General features: G+C 32.8%; 1 protein-coding gene across 2 annotated transcripts in view; it reads left to right on the plus strand.

The window, feature by feature from the left end:
- Positions 1–14,453, plus strand: part of CCSER1 (coiled-coil serine rich protein 1) — an 870,293-nt gene that overhangs the window by 261,962 nt on the left and 593,878 nt on the right. For both annotated transcript variants that reach the window (XM_033214831.1, XM_033214832.1), the window contains exon 4: positions 4,520–4,613. In XM_033214831.1, the coding sequence (XP_033070722.1) occupies positions 4,520–4,613 (94 nt within the window). The remainder of the gene's footprint in view (positions 1–4,519; positions 4,614–14,453) is intronic.

The following is a 14,453-nucleotide window of genomic DNA, read 5'->3' on the forward strand; positions in this document are numbered from 1 at the left end:
AAAATAGAGAATCCAGAAATAACCCATATTACACAAAATTAAAAGGTGGGCTTTAACTTAAAAAAAAAAAAAAAAAGACATAAGAGCACATAACAAGTAGAGTTTAATTGTAAAAGCAAAGTCCAACATTATGGCCGGTATCATGGATTTGAAGTTTCTCTGAATATACAGCAAATTCAAAAAAGAAAATCACAAAATGGTTTTCTTTTTAAATCTCATTTGCTTGTGTTATTTATCACTTTTCTTGTTCCTGCTATGTTAACATTATTAAAACCTTCACGCCTATAATCCCAGCACTTTGGGAGGCCAAAGCGGGCAGATCATGAGGTCAGAAGCTCAAGACCAGCCTGGCCAACATGGTGAAACCCCGTCTCTACTAAAAATACAAAAAAAAAAAAAAAGAAAAAAAAAGAAATTAGCCGGGCGTGGTTGTGCACACCTGTAATCCCAGGTACTCTGGAGGCTGAAGCAGGAGAATTGCTTAAACCAGGGGGCAGAAGTTGCAGTGAGCCAGATCACACCCCTGCACTCCAGCCTGGGCGACAGAGCAAGACTCCATCTCAAAAAACAAAAACAAACAAACAGAAACTCATGGACTTTCATTATTATTTCTTTATTATGTAGGGCTGTCTAGTGTTTTTATCTGCCAGGAGATGAGAAACTATTTTTGCTTAGTTATCACTCTACTTCTACATTCTGCTAATTTATCAAATGTCTGAAATGCATAATTGCACCCTCTTATATTTGGGGTATCATCATTAGTGTTGATTAATTGCTGGATTTCTTTTTTTACCTGATTCCTACATATGACCATTGGTGCTAAACAGTTTTTTTCTATTCCTAGTACAGAACTACTTTTGGTACTACTCATTTACTTACAGATCTCTGGCTCTACAGAGAGAAAGAAATACATGACTACAGTTTATAAACATACGTATAATAAGAAAAACAAAATACTCATGTTTAAACTATAAAACCAATTTAAATTAACAATTTTCTACTCAATTTGTATTTTTTTATTAGCAGTACCTTTTTATATCCTTAATTTTTTCTTTTCTAGGATAAAAGCTAACCTTCAACAGTCTCAAATTATTCTGTTTAGCCATACTGATTACTTTTTCTTCATGCTTATATTGCCAGAGATTACCTAGGGAGAAGCCATCTAAGTAGCTTTCCTTATCTAGCCTTTGAAAACAGCCACTAATTATTTTCTTAGGTGAATTTTGTTTTCTCGGCAACAAAAGGATTGTCCCAGAAACATCCTGTTTTATGTCTTTCTTCTTTTCTTTCTTTCTTTTCCCTTTCTCTGATAAGTAAAGGACCTTGATTTTTATTAACATTGTTTATTAATAGATATTAGGCAGCAAGTATCCAGCGGCTAGGATTGACCAATATCAGTGCTAGCCGCCGGCAAAAGGACTGTTGCTGCTATTGGTGTCTTTTAGGGAGAGATCTGGAAAAGATGTTTTTAGGTTTATAAATTCACCATTGATTATTTTCTGTAACATATCATGTTGCTGCATCTACTCTTCTTTTATTATGAGGTTTCACCAGCTTCAAAGATTCTCCTCTACAGTAACAAGAAAGTTGCTTTGTAAGCACAATATCAAAGGAAGACAATTTAAAATAAGTGGATTTAGGAAGCAATTCATCTAGACCAGTGGCAAATGAAACCCTGCTAGTCCAAGTGTCAAGTGTTACCTACAAAAGGAGAATAAAATGAGAACAATGTAGTGAATTTTCCAAATTTAATTCATTCACTTTATTGGTGTTGCCGTCCTGTATGAAATGTTAGAATAGCAGTGGCAGAGATTTTAATATTTCCTTGTTAAAAAATTAAATATTTTAAAATTTTATTTCAAATTGTGGGTGAATGTATTAACTGTCAGAATTCAAAAAGGGATTGAACGACCACCTTGACACCATCATGTATGCCTCTGGATCTCAGGAACTGCTGGAAACAGGAACAAGATGACCTACCTATGACATTTTTAAATTTTTGAAGTAGGCTTAGGCTGGTCTTGACTACACAATGAAATCCATAGCCCCTGTGATGACAGTGTTTTGCATCTTGCAGTATGTATCACCAGACAGAGAATTTTTTTTTTCATTTCTGGGATGGGACTTTGGTCACCAAGTTCGGTTAAGATGGCCATCTTGGACCATTCACCAAGGAGAAGGAGTTTGGCTCATGTAAGAATCTGGTAGCTCCTTTTATAGCTAGGTGGATTGGGTAGGGTGGTTCCAATTAAAAAGGAAGAATGCTGTGAAAACCTTGTTCTAGAAGTTTACAATGTCTAAGATGTCCTCACTTGGTATAATAAAAAATGGTAGTCATGTGCCAGACATTCATTTATTTCCTTTGTTCTGTCCTTCACTGCTTTCTAAGTCTTGTTGGTTGTATTGGTTTGCCAGGGCTGCCATAAAAAAATACTATAGACTTGGTGGCTTAAACAACAGAAATTTGTTTTCTCACAGTTCTGGAAGCTAGACGTCCAAGATCAAGGTGATGGCCAGTTTGATTTCTCCTGAGGCCTCTCTCCTTGGCTTGCAAATGGCATATCTTCCTTCCCTCTGTGAATTCATGTGTTTCGTCACATATCTGTGTCTTCATCACTATCTCTGTGTGCTGTCTGTGTCCTAATCTATTCTTATAAGAATGCCAGTCCCACTGGAGTTCCCATCCATATGAGCTTGTTTAACCTTTATTCTCTCTTTCAGGGCTCTGTCTCCAAATAGAGTCATATTCTAAGGTGCTCGGAGTTAGGTTTTTAAATACATTTTGGAAGGATACAATTAAATCCAATGAATTCAAAATCCAAATGTAAAATTATTTACCCCAATTTGAAATCGGATGAATTACTATGATTTCACTATAAAATGTATTTAATATATTATTGACTACCAGATTAAGATTCTCTCATTTGGATAGTGTGTTTGATGAACACTCATATCAGTATCTTCACAAAAATCTCCCTTTTAAAACTTTTCTTTTTCCACAACTTCAATTATGTTTTGTTGTTGTTGTTGTTATTTTAATTTTCTGTTTTGCATTTTTAGTATGACAGCTTATCTTTTGCTGCCTATATTTTCTCATTTTTTAATGTATATAGATAAGTAACTTATTCTCACTGGACTATCGCTGACACTGTATGGAACAGAGCTTCCAATAAACAAGTGATTTTATTTATAGTTTAAATTATTCATTACCTTCATTTAGAGAAAGAAACACTTAGATTTGGGTATGCTGATCACCTTTCAAACCATGGTATGTGCACTATTCATGGATCACACATGTTTTTAAAGTTTAATAATGTTTAATTTGAATTGTTAAAGAAGAAGTGGTTTATTTAAAAGTCCCAGTGTCCTTACTTTTAATCCCAAGGACTAAAGTGTTCACTGTCCATTTGAAAATATCATTAGCTTTCCGTAATGATATTTAGTTTATGATGATGTTTTAGTTTAGTTTAAACTACTTTAACTACAAATTATGCTAACATTCTCATTAGCTGAAAAGTGACCTGAGTTGGCATGACACCATTTAGTATTTAGGCTGGTTTTTTGATGTTCTGTTTTTTTGTACATTTGTTATTTCATTGTTAGTCTCTAAACATAAGTTCTTACTTTTTTTAATATACTTATCACTCATTTATATATATACAAATATACAAATCAGGACTTTATTCTTTCCTCAGCAATTCCTCCCTCTGCTCCTCAGAACATTACCATCTCTTCTCAAGACTTCTCAGTGTAGCCTTCTAGTTTATTTTGCTGTTTGCCCTCTTGAAAATAAAATAGGAAACGTAATCTCAGTTCTGATATATTATGGTATAATGCAAGTCAATAATTAATTTTAATCTAATTAATATAGATTGTTTTCCTGCCCATTATTCCTAATGTAAAACAAATAATTGGAAAATGGTGGCCAAATTTTCACTTCCAAGCATGGTCTAGATTAATATTTCACAGTTGTCACAATATACAAAATTTGTTTGAAAAACAGTTCATTAAATGTGTTAGAAGAATGTTACTTACATTTGAAATATAAATATTAGAAAAAGTAACTGAAGTTTCATTTCACAGACTTCTATTTGAAAAACTTGTATATACTTTTTGTGTTTTTGCAATGAGCGAATTCCTTTTTAATATCACTAAATAAGTTTTTATTCAAATAAACACTTGCCTGTATTTCTCATAACAAGAAATCATTTCCTGACCTCTAATATCTTTCATATCTGCCCATATGTACTTCCATTTAATAAGTTACATACATGTCACTAAAAAGAAAAAAGTGAATGTGCAGATAATTGGAAAAGTTAAGAATTTTTGGAATAAGTCTTGGAAGTTTTTATTGAACTGATAATTTTAAAGTCCATAGGTGTCAAATAATTTCTGAGATTCAGTTAAAACTTTTCATTCTGATTTGGAATTTATTTTTGCTTCATGGCTTCTACATATGAGTATTTCCTCATTTACTCAGTGTTTTGGTTTCTAATTGTTGGTTTTGATTTTTCTTCAGGATGTTTTGAATAATTTGGGATCTTGTGAACTGGATGAAGATGATCTAATGCTTGATCTTGAATTTTTAGAGGAACAGAATCTTCACCCTTCTGGTAGGTGTTAAACAGATGAATAATATAATACAACTCCTACCCTGGTCAGTAACTTTCACTGATAGCCTAAACACTGTTAAGGCTGCCCTCAGTCTTTTCAGGCCTCGGTTTTTTATAGTCTATAGCAAAGAACATGCTAGGTACCATGGAGACCTAATTTGGGTGCCTTAAATGATTTTAAAGTATTTTATGGAAATATAAATCCAGTTGGAAGATAATTATAAATAAGAAAAACTATACAAAATATCTTTCCAAAATAGGAAATATTCTATTTAAATATGTAACAAAAAGTTTAATATTTTCTTCTGTTTTGTGGAAGAAAGCAATAATTATAATTTCACTTTTCATTTATTTTATGTAACCAAATGGAAGTTTAGTGGATCCAAGAATTACTGTTCCAAATCTTAGCCACTTCCTATATAGGTTAATGTTAATGCAATAAGGTTGACCTCAAAGGTAATAATTACCAGTAGCACTCACAAACACACATTCATAAACATATACACACACACAGAGTTTTACAGGAGGTAAATAAGTTTGTGTTGAATGACTTGAGGGAGCCTGATATATTTGTAATAATTTAAATTTATATTAAAGCATAAAATGTTATGTCTTCAAATTCTGGAATTACTCTCTTTAATGTAGGTTATAGGAATTATTGGTTGTCCATTCAAATGTAGATATTTGACAGCAAAGGTAAATTTTTACACTTACTTTTTTTGTTCCTAATGATCCCTTTAACATAGTCATTTTCAAGTGGATATAGCATTAAACTAACGCTTTAGAACCTTGGGACCTACTGCATACATTTTAGAAAATCAGTCTCTTATATGGTACTGTCTTTATTTTTAACTCATGGAAATTAGATATAACCTCTGTAGTTATTTTTAGTTGTAAAACTTCATGATGAATTTTCATTTATGTAGTATATTTGGTTAATGAATAATACCATATTAACAATTGTCAAAAGAAGGCAATAACAATGTTGATATTTTCTTACACTCTATTTTGGCTAATACTAAACAAGAAACTGCATTTAAAATTTTTTCAGTTGAATACCAGTTTAGGATAAAAATTTCTTGGTACATTTTTCCTGTAGTTGATTTGACAGATACCCTTCTAAAAATGTAGATTTTCACACTTTTATGCAGATGGTTTTTACAACTTAGATCCGACAGCTTAACTTCTGGATATCTAATTCTATGATACTGGCAAAAGACAAAATAGTACATGCATATATATACTTATAATGGAAACAAAATATTTATAATGGAAAAATATTGGAAGCACCTGAAATGCCCATCAATAGGATACTTGTTGAATACGCAATGGTATAACAAACAGTCATTAAAAAGAATGAGGACATTATCCAAATCTGCTATGGCATTATTGTAAGGATATATTATTTTGTTTTGTTTTTGTTTTGTTTTGTTTTGTTTGAGACAAGGTCTGGCTCCGTTGCCCAGGCTGGTGTCCAGTGGCGTGATCTCAGCTCACCACAACCTCTGCCTCCTGGGCTCAAGTGATTCTCCCATGTCAGCCTCCCAAGTAGCTGAGACTGTAAGTGCATACCACCATGTCCAATTTTTGTATTTTTAATAGAGACAGGGTTTCACCATGTTGCCCAGGCTGGTTTTGAACTCTTGGGCTCAAGAGATCCACTTGCCTCAGTCTCCCAAAGTGCAGGGATTACAAGTTTGAGTCACCATGCCCACCTGATTGTAAGGATGTATTGTTGATAGAGTACTTTTCTTTTCAAAGATGGGTTAGATGGGGAATATCAAAACCAAACCCACTGATCAATTCTCTAACATCACAAAAAGTGTAATAACTATATACTTTGCCTCTCTTGATGCAATCCTGACTGAAGTACAACAACACAACCTCTGAAGTGTTCTTGTCCTCTTCCCTCCTTCCTATTCCCCTCTCAGAAGAAATAATCTATTCAAATAGTTCAAACTTCAATTTTACAGGAATTATTGGAATAGGTGGGGAGAAAATATTAAATGTCATGAAAAGATTGTGGGCAACAAAATATAGAATTTGGGAATTCTGCAAGATTAATGGTTTGGTTTCTTCAAAAGATAAATGGCATAATAAAATAGGAGGAGTGGGAGTTGTAGGTTAAAAGAGGCAAATGCAATTGACATTCTTGTTGGTATACTTATTTGAAATATATAAACTTTTTCTATAAAGTTGTTTCTGAGTTAATCAGAGAAATTAGAGGATTGACTGTTATTGCAGAAGTATAGTTAATTTTATTGGGTGTTATAATGGTATTTTGTTTTGTTTTGTTTTCAGGAAAACTTTTTATAGAGATAGGTGTGGTGGTACCAATATGGTATATGGGCTTTGCTTTACCAACAAGTATGAGTAAGGAAATAGATGAAACAAAGTAGACAAATTCTTAAAAATTATCAAAGCTGGGAAATAGTTGCATGGGGTGAAAAGTTCATGAATTAATTACAATACTCTATTTTGTGTATTTTTGAAGATTTTCATAGTAAAAATTTAAAGCAACAATTAGAAAACACTACAGTTAATATAGCAGTCTCAGTTATGTTTGGTAGTCAACCATCATGATGAGAAAATAATGATTTAAATATCTGAAGACTTATTTCAGTGTGTTTACTTGGGGACAAAATCAACCTCTTTAAACTTTAGTCTCTCCTTTACAAAGTAATAATACTACTGTGTACTTCATTAATTTATTTTAAACAAAAATGATATAATTTTTCCAATGAATCTCCTGAGTCAACTTTAAGGTGTAGGTTGCTTAGTTAAAGCTCAAACCAGGGTACTTGATGAATCAACTGAGATATAAATTGTTCACAAGATAAATGGTATTAGTTTGCATATTTGAAGTGAAATTCTAATAATAAAATATTACTTAGAATGACTTTGGATTGTTTAACGTCACTTAATAAAATGTCTTTTGAAAACGTATTTCATTTTAGATTCCACGTTATGTGGTTTTTGAAAAGCAGCAAACATATGTGTTTATATACTTTAGCTGAGGAAGAAGAATTTCTGGTGAAATTGGTTCTATACCATTTATTTTATTTATTAAGCAACATAATTAAAGACCTTCCTTGATTATAAGAAGCTCATAATTGATAGTTGATATTGATAAAAAGCACAATTAGTGTTAAACATTCAAAAATTATGGTTTTAATAAAAGAAAAGCAATTTTTCAAAAGTCTGAAAAGTAAAATAATGATATCATTATATTCCACTGCTTATATTACTGAAAATCATTAAAGGGGTTGAAAAAATACTTCTTAAAGACAATGCATATGAATTTTTGGCTACAGAGTCTTATCAGAGTAGTTTATAGTAGGGCTTACTATAATGGCCAAGATTAACTTTTTAAAAGACCATAGAAGACAAGATTAAAATGGCAGATGGGAGGAAGGACTAGCTTGCAGCTCCTGTTTGGATGAACAGAGCAGGATGTGGAGACTCACATCATGAACCTTTGCTCCAAGAACTACCGCAGGAACATACCAGGAAAGCCGAGAGAATCCACAGACCTTTGAAGGAATTCAGTCACCACCACAGGCTCCCTGAGATGAGTCTGCTTGCTTTCTCAATGGGAGGCTCATGGTCCTAGGCAAGTTCTCGGTTCTGGTCACTGGCTGCTTGGAAAATAGACTCAGTGCTGTTGTGGAGGCACAATGGGAGTGAGATAGGCCCTTAAGACCGCGGGCTGCATGGGAGTGGGGTGAAGCATGTGACTGACAGTTTTCCCCAACTTCCCTGGCAACTATATGACTCAGCAGAGGCAGCCATAATCCTCCTGGGAATATAACTCCACTGGACTGGGAACCACACCCTGCTTCCCCATAAAAGTCACAGCAAGACCTGCTGCCTAAGGAGAGGCTGAGTTCAGAAATGCCTATCCCTGCCCCCACCTGGTGGTCTTTCTCTACCCTACCTGGTGGCCTAAGACAAAGGTTATAATGTCTTAGGTGCTCTGTGGCCCTGCCCACGGTCTGAGAAACTTGAGTACTTAACCAGGTGTCCCTAGGCAAGTTTGCATCCTCTCTATAGGACTGCAGCTGATACTCTCTTGAAAGTGTTACAATCTTTTCCAGACAAACAAATGCTGAAATAACTCGTCACTACCAAGCCAGCACTACAAGGACTGCCAAAAGGAGCTCTAAATCTTGAAACAAAATTTCAAAATACAACAAAAGAGAACCTCCTTAAAGCATAAATCTCACTGAACCTATACAACAGTAACAAAATGAAAAAAAAAAAGTATGCAGGCAACAAATAGCACGATGAATAGAATAGTACCTCATGTCTCAATACTAACATTGAATGTAAATAGCCTAAATGCTCCACTGAAAAGAGAGAGTGGCAGAATGGTTAATAATTCGCTGACCAAGTTTGTTCTGTTTTCAGGAGGTTCACCTAACACATAAGAATTCACATAAACTTAACATAAAGGGGTAGAAAAAGATATTCCATGCAAATGGACAACAAAAGTGAGCAGAAGTAGCTTTAAAGCAATAGCAGTTAAAAAGGTCAAAGAGGAACATTATATAATGATAAGAGGAGTAGTCCAATAGGAAAATATTACAATTCTACATATATATGCACCTAACACTGGAGCTCCCAAATTTAGAAAACAATTACTGTTAAACCTAAGAAATGAGATAGATGGCAACACAATAATAGTGGGGAACTGCAATACTTCACTGACAGCACTAGACAGGTCATCAAGACAGAAAGTCAACAAAGAAACAATGGACTTAATCTATACTCTACAACAAATAGACTTAACAGATATTTACAGAACATTCTACCCAACAACTGCAGAATATACATTGTATTCATCAGCACATGGAACATTCTCCAGGACAGACCATATGACAGGCCACTAAACAAGTCTCAGTACATTTAAGAAAGTCAAAATTATATCAAATATTCCTTCAGACCACAGTGGAATAAAATTGGAAATCAACTCCAAAAGGAACCTTCAAAACCATGCAAATACATGGAAATTAATAACCTGCTTCTGAATGATCATTGTATGAACAATGATGTCAAGAAGGAACTTAAAAAATTATTTGAACTGAATGATAATAGTGATACAACCTATCAAAACCTCTGGGATACAGTAAAAGCAGTGCTAAGAGGAAATTTCAGAGAATTAAATGCCTACGTCAAAAATTCTGAAAGAGCACAAATAGACAATCTAAGATTATACCTCACGGAACTGGAGAAACAAGAACAAACCAAACAGAAACCCAGCAGAAGAAAAGAAATAACAAATTTCAGAACAGAACCAAATGAAATTGAAACAACAACAAAAAATAAAAAAAGATAAATGAATCAAAAAGCTTGTTCTTTGAAAAAAATAAATAATATTGATATACCATTAGTGAGATTAACCTAGAAAAGAGGAGAGAAGATCCAAATAATCTCAATTAGAAACAAAATGGGAGGCATTACAACTGATACCACAGAAATACAAAAGATTATTCAAAGCTACTATGAACACCTTTACACACATAAACTAGTAGAGATGGATAAATTCCTGGACATATATGACCCTCTTAGATTAAACCAGGAGGATATAAAATCTCTGAACAGACCAATAACAAGCAGCCAGCTCGAAATGATATTTAAAAAACCTGTCAATAAAAAAAGTTTAGGACCAGATGGATTCACAGATGAATTCTATCAGACATTCAAAGAAGAATTGGTCACAATCCTGTTAACACTATTCTGAAAGATAGAGAAAGAGAGAATCCTCCTTAAATCAGTCTATGAAGCCAGTATCACCCTAATACCAAAACCAGGGAAAGACAAAACAAAAAAAGAAAACTACAGACAAATATCCCTGATGAACATAGATGCAAAAATTCTCAACAAAATACTGGAGAACTGAATCCAACAGTATATCAAAAAGAGAATCCACTATGATCAAGTATTTTTCATAGGAGGGATGCAGGAATGGCTTAACAGATGTAAGTCAATAAAAGTGAGATACAACAAAAACAGAATTAAAAATACGTATCACATGATCATCTCAGTAGATTTAGAAAAAGCCTTTGACAAAATCCAGCATCCCTTTATGATTAAAATCCTCAGCAAAATTGGCCTAGAAGGGACATACCTTAAGGTAATAAAAGCCATCTATGACAGACCCACAGACAACATTATACTGAATGGGGAAAAGTTGAAAGCATTCTCCCTGAGAACTGGAACAAGACAAAGATGCTCACTTTCACTACTGCTATTCAACATGGTACTGGAAGTCGTAGCCAGAGCAATCAGACAAGGGAAAGATATAGAGTATCCAAATCAGTAAAGAGGAAGTCAAACTGTCACCATTTGCTGAAGACATGATCATATATCTAGAAAACCCTAAAGACTCATCCAAAAACCTCCTGGTAAATGAATTTAGCGAAGTTTCAGGATACCAAATTAATGTACACAAATCAGTAGCCCTTCTGTGCACCAACAGTTACCAACCTGAGAATCAAATCAAGAACTCAACCCCTTTCACAATAGCTGCAAAAACATAAAGTAACATACTTTAAGGACATGAAAGACCTCTACAAGGAAAACTACAAAGCAATGATGAAAGAAATAATCAATGACACAAACAAATGGAAACACATCCCATGCTCATGGATGTGTAGAACCATTATCATGAAAATGACCATACTGCCAAAAGCAATCTACAAATTCAGTGCAATTCCCATCAAAATACCACCATTATTCTTTGCAGAATTAGAAAGAAAAAAACCCTAAAATTCATACGGAGCCATAAAAGAGCCCAAATAGCCAAAGCAAGACTAAGCAAGCAAATCTGGAGGCACGTTACCCAACTTCAAATTATAAGGCCATAGTCACCAAAACAGCATGGTACTGGTATAAAAATGATATGGGGTGTGAATGTTTAGCTTTTGGCACTTGTATTGAAAAATTTGAATAGTTTCATAAATCTTTTTAATAAGGAGTCCTAAATTAATATATATTCTTCCTAAAAGGAGTGGTAGTACAAATAATAGTACAAATAAAAAATGTTTTATACTGCAATAAGTGTATATTATTATTTTTATGAAAGCCAGAAAGAACAATTTCAATGAAAGAATGGTATGTGAATTCAAAGTGAGCTCCCAAAAGGAGATAGCCTTGATAGGAAAAATATTTAAAAATAAAATTAAAAATTAAAATAATTTACCATGATCTTGGCATTATCTAATTTTATTGTTTTAAATTCTAATGTAAAGACTAGGATTTTCAATTTAAAAGGTTTTAGATTTAAAGGATTTTTTAATTACATTTTCTTGAGTTTCTGGAAAATATTTTCTGGAAACTTTTTGTGAAATAATTAATATACATTATGTTTCAAATACAGGATTATAAACTTTTTAATACTAGACATTTCTATTTTCTTGTGGTAAAATATTATATTTATTGCCTCTCCTTTTAATAAATAATTTATAAAGCATATGTGATCAAGCACAGTGATTTTATGTTAGAAAATATGAGATGCTAGCATTTATACCTTGATAAACTAAAAAGTATGTTAGTGACTCTTTACACTTATCTGTCCTCACTTTCTTATTCATGCTTGTATAGTATTGTTTCTGTCACAAATTGAGTCATGCAATATGTTAGCAATGAGGTTCGTTAGATAAACCTCAGCATATTTTTTTAAAAAGGGGTTTTAGTGATATTTACTAGCATTTAATATTTCAAAGACTTGACCTTGAAACATTCAAGGTCAATATTTCAAATAAGTTTCTTTGAAATTTTCTTCACAGTGAAGCATATGTTATGAACTATACCATTTGTCAAAGGAAAAATTCCAGCAATACATTTTTGTTCGTTTTTCTTTATGTAGTTTCACATTTATGTTTTTAGGATATTTTTCTATTCAATTATACATCTCGCAAAATATTTATAACACAGATAAAATAATAATCATTTAAGGAAAACAAAGTAACCAGAATATGAAAAAAAATAAGATGAGGCTATAGATAAGATTAAGGCACAAATAGTTTACTAGTATTATGACGGTGAATTGAAAATTTTATTTTGAGTGTCCTATTAGCATGTATGAAGAAAGAAATTCAATCAGTTGAACAATCAAAATATATGCCATCAATCTTCAATCCGTGAATGCATTTTTTTTAAATAAAAGAATTCTTGTTCCTAAGAACTGAAATATATTTTGCTCACATGTCTTCATAAGGTGCACACGATTTGAACTGGGAATAATTTCCTTAGCAACCTCCTTCAGTACAAGTTGATATATCATGCTGCCAGTTCAGTATAAACAGTTCTAAATGGTACCACATCAGTGTGGCAAAAGCTTGGAGCCTTATAAGGAACCTACTTAATCCAAAAATAAAATCGATTAACTTTTTTTTATACTTTGTATTCCTCAAATAATTTCAATATGGAAATTAGGTAAAGTAAATATTGCCAAGAATTTTAGTCGGACAGAAAGTAGTTAAAATAAAGCTTAATAAAATATCAGATATTAAGCAATGTTATTTCCTGATGAATCCTCTGAAATGAACCGTTGATGAAAGGTAACCATTGGGCAACAAATAAGACAATTTTGCAAATGGCTGTTATCAAATAACTGGTTAAATATTAGGCAATGCATATTCTAAATAAGAATTTGGGTTTGTGTTTTGGAATACTTAATCTTTAGCTATTTATTCCGTGGTAAACTAAACAAGGTTTCTATTTCGGCTACTCATAGGATTATCTTCACAGTGGCAGAAGCTGATGGGTAATATGCACCTGGATAATGCCAGTGATGCATCATAATTAAGTGAGTTAAAGTTAAAAGAGGGCTAAAACACATTTTAGTGTCACCCGTTTATAGAGTATATTACTTTACATAATCACTGGCAATTTGTAGCTGGAAATCTCAGTTGATGCGAGTAAAACTAGCAGGGGCTTCAGGGTGGGGAAATGGAGAGAAGATCAAAAGATACAAACTTTCAGTTGCAAGATGAGCACATTCTGAGGGTCTAATATACAGCAGGAACGGTGAGGGATGTGTTAATTAATTTGTGGCTATCATTGCACAATATGTGTGTATATCAAATCATTACCTTTTTTACCTTGATTATATTCAATCTTATTTATCAATTAAATATTTTAAAATTCATAAAGTTAAAAATAGATTGATGAAAGGGAAAATTGAATGTCTATAATGAGCCAGTCTCTTTTTGTAGACCCTCTCAACTTAATACTCACAATAACTCTCATAGAAAATTGCACCTTAATGATTCATGCAAAATAAAGAAACTACAAATTAATATCAAAAGAGAGCAGGCAGTTTAAAGATAGGCATATCCAAGTTGGAATTCCAGCTCTGCCCACAGTTGCTTTCAACAAATGATATTTCTGAGCTCAGTTTCCTCATTTGTAAAATGACAATAATTACATCTGTCTCAAAATATAATCTTATCTAAATGAGTGACATATTTATATGCAAGATTCCATTCTTAGTTGCCTAAAATAGGGTAAGAGCCCGTTACAAGTTGGTTACCATTCTTGAAATTTTAGACAGTTTTAATTCCTTGTTAAAGACTTTGTCCCATTATTGGTTATTTTTTGTAGACCTTAGGGTCTTAATGTTTTATCATTGTTATAAATTATTTTTAAATATGCTTTCTGATTTAAATTTTATTTAAATTTTATGTAACATTTTAAGTGATAATTTACTAGTACTAAATATTCAAAAATCAATTAAGGCACTTTGTTTATAATAAGTGGTATATTTCTTTGTGTTAAAACCAATGCATTTGCCATAAAAAAGAATGAGTTCATGTTCTTTGCAGGGACATGGAT

This window comes from Trachypithecus francoisi, unplaced genomic scaffold, assembly GCF_009764315.1.
Source record: "Trachypithecus francoisi isolate TF-2019V2 unplaced genomic scaffold, Tfra_2.0 Lachesis_group1, whole genome shotgun sequence".
Taxonomy (NCBI): Eukaryota; Metazoa; Chordata; class Mammalia; order Primates; family Cercopithecidae; genus Trachypithecus; species Trachypithecus francoisi.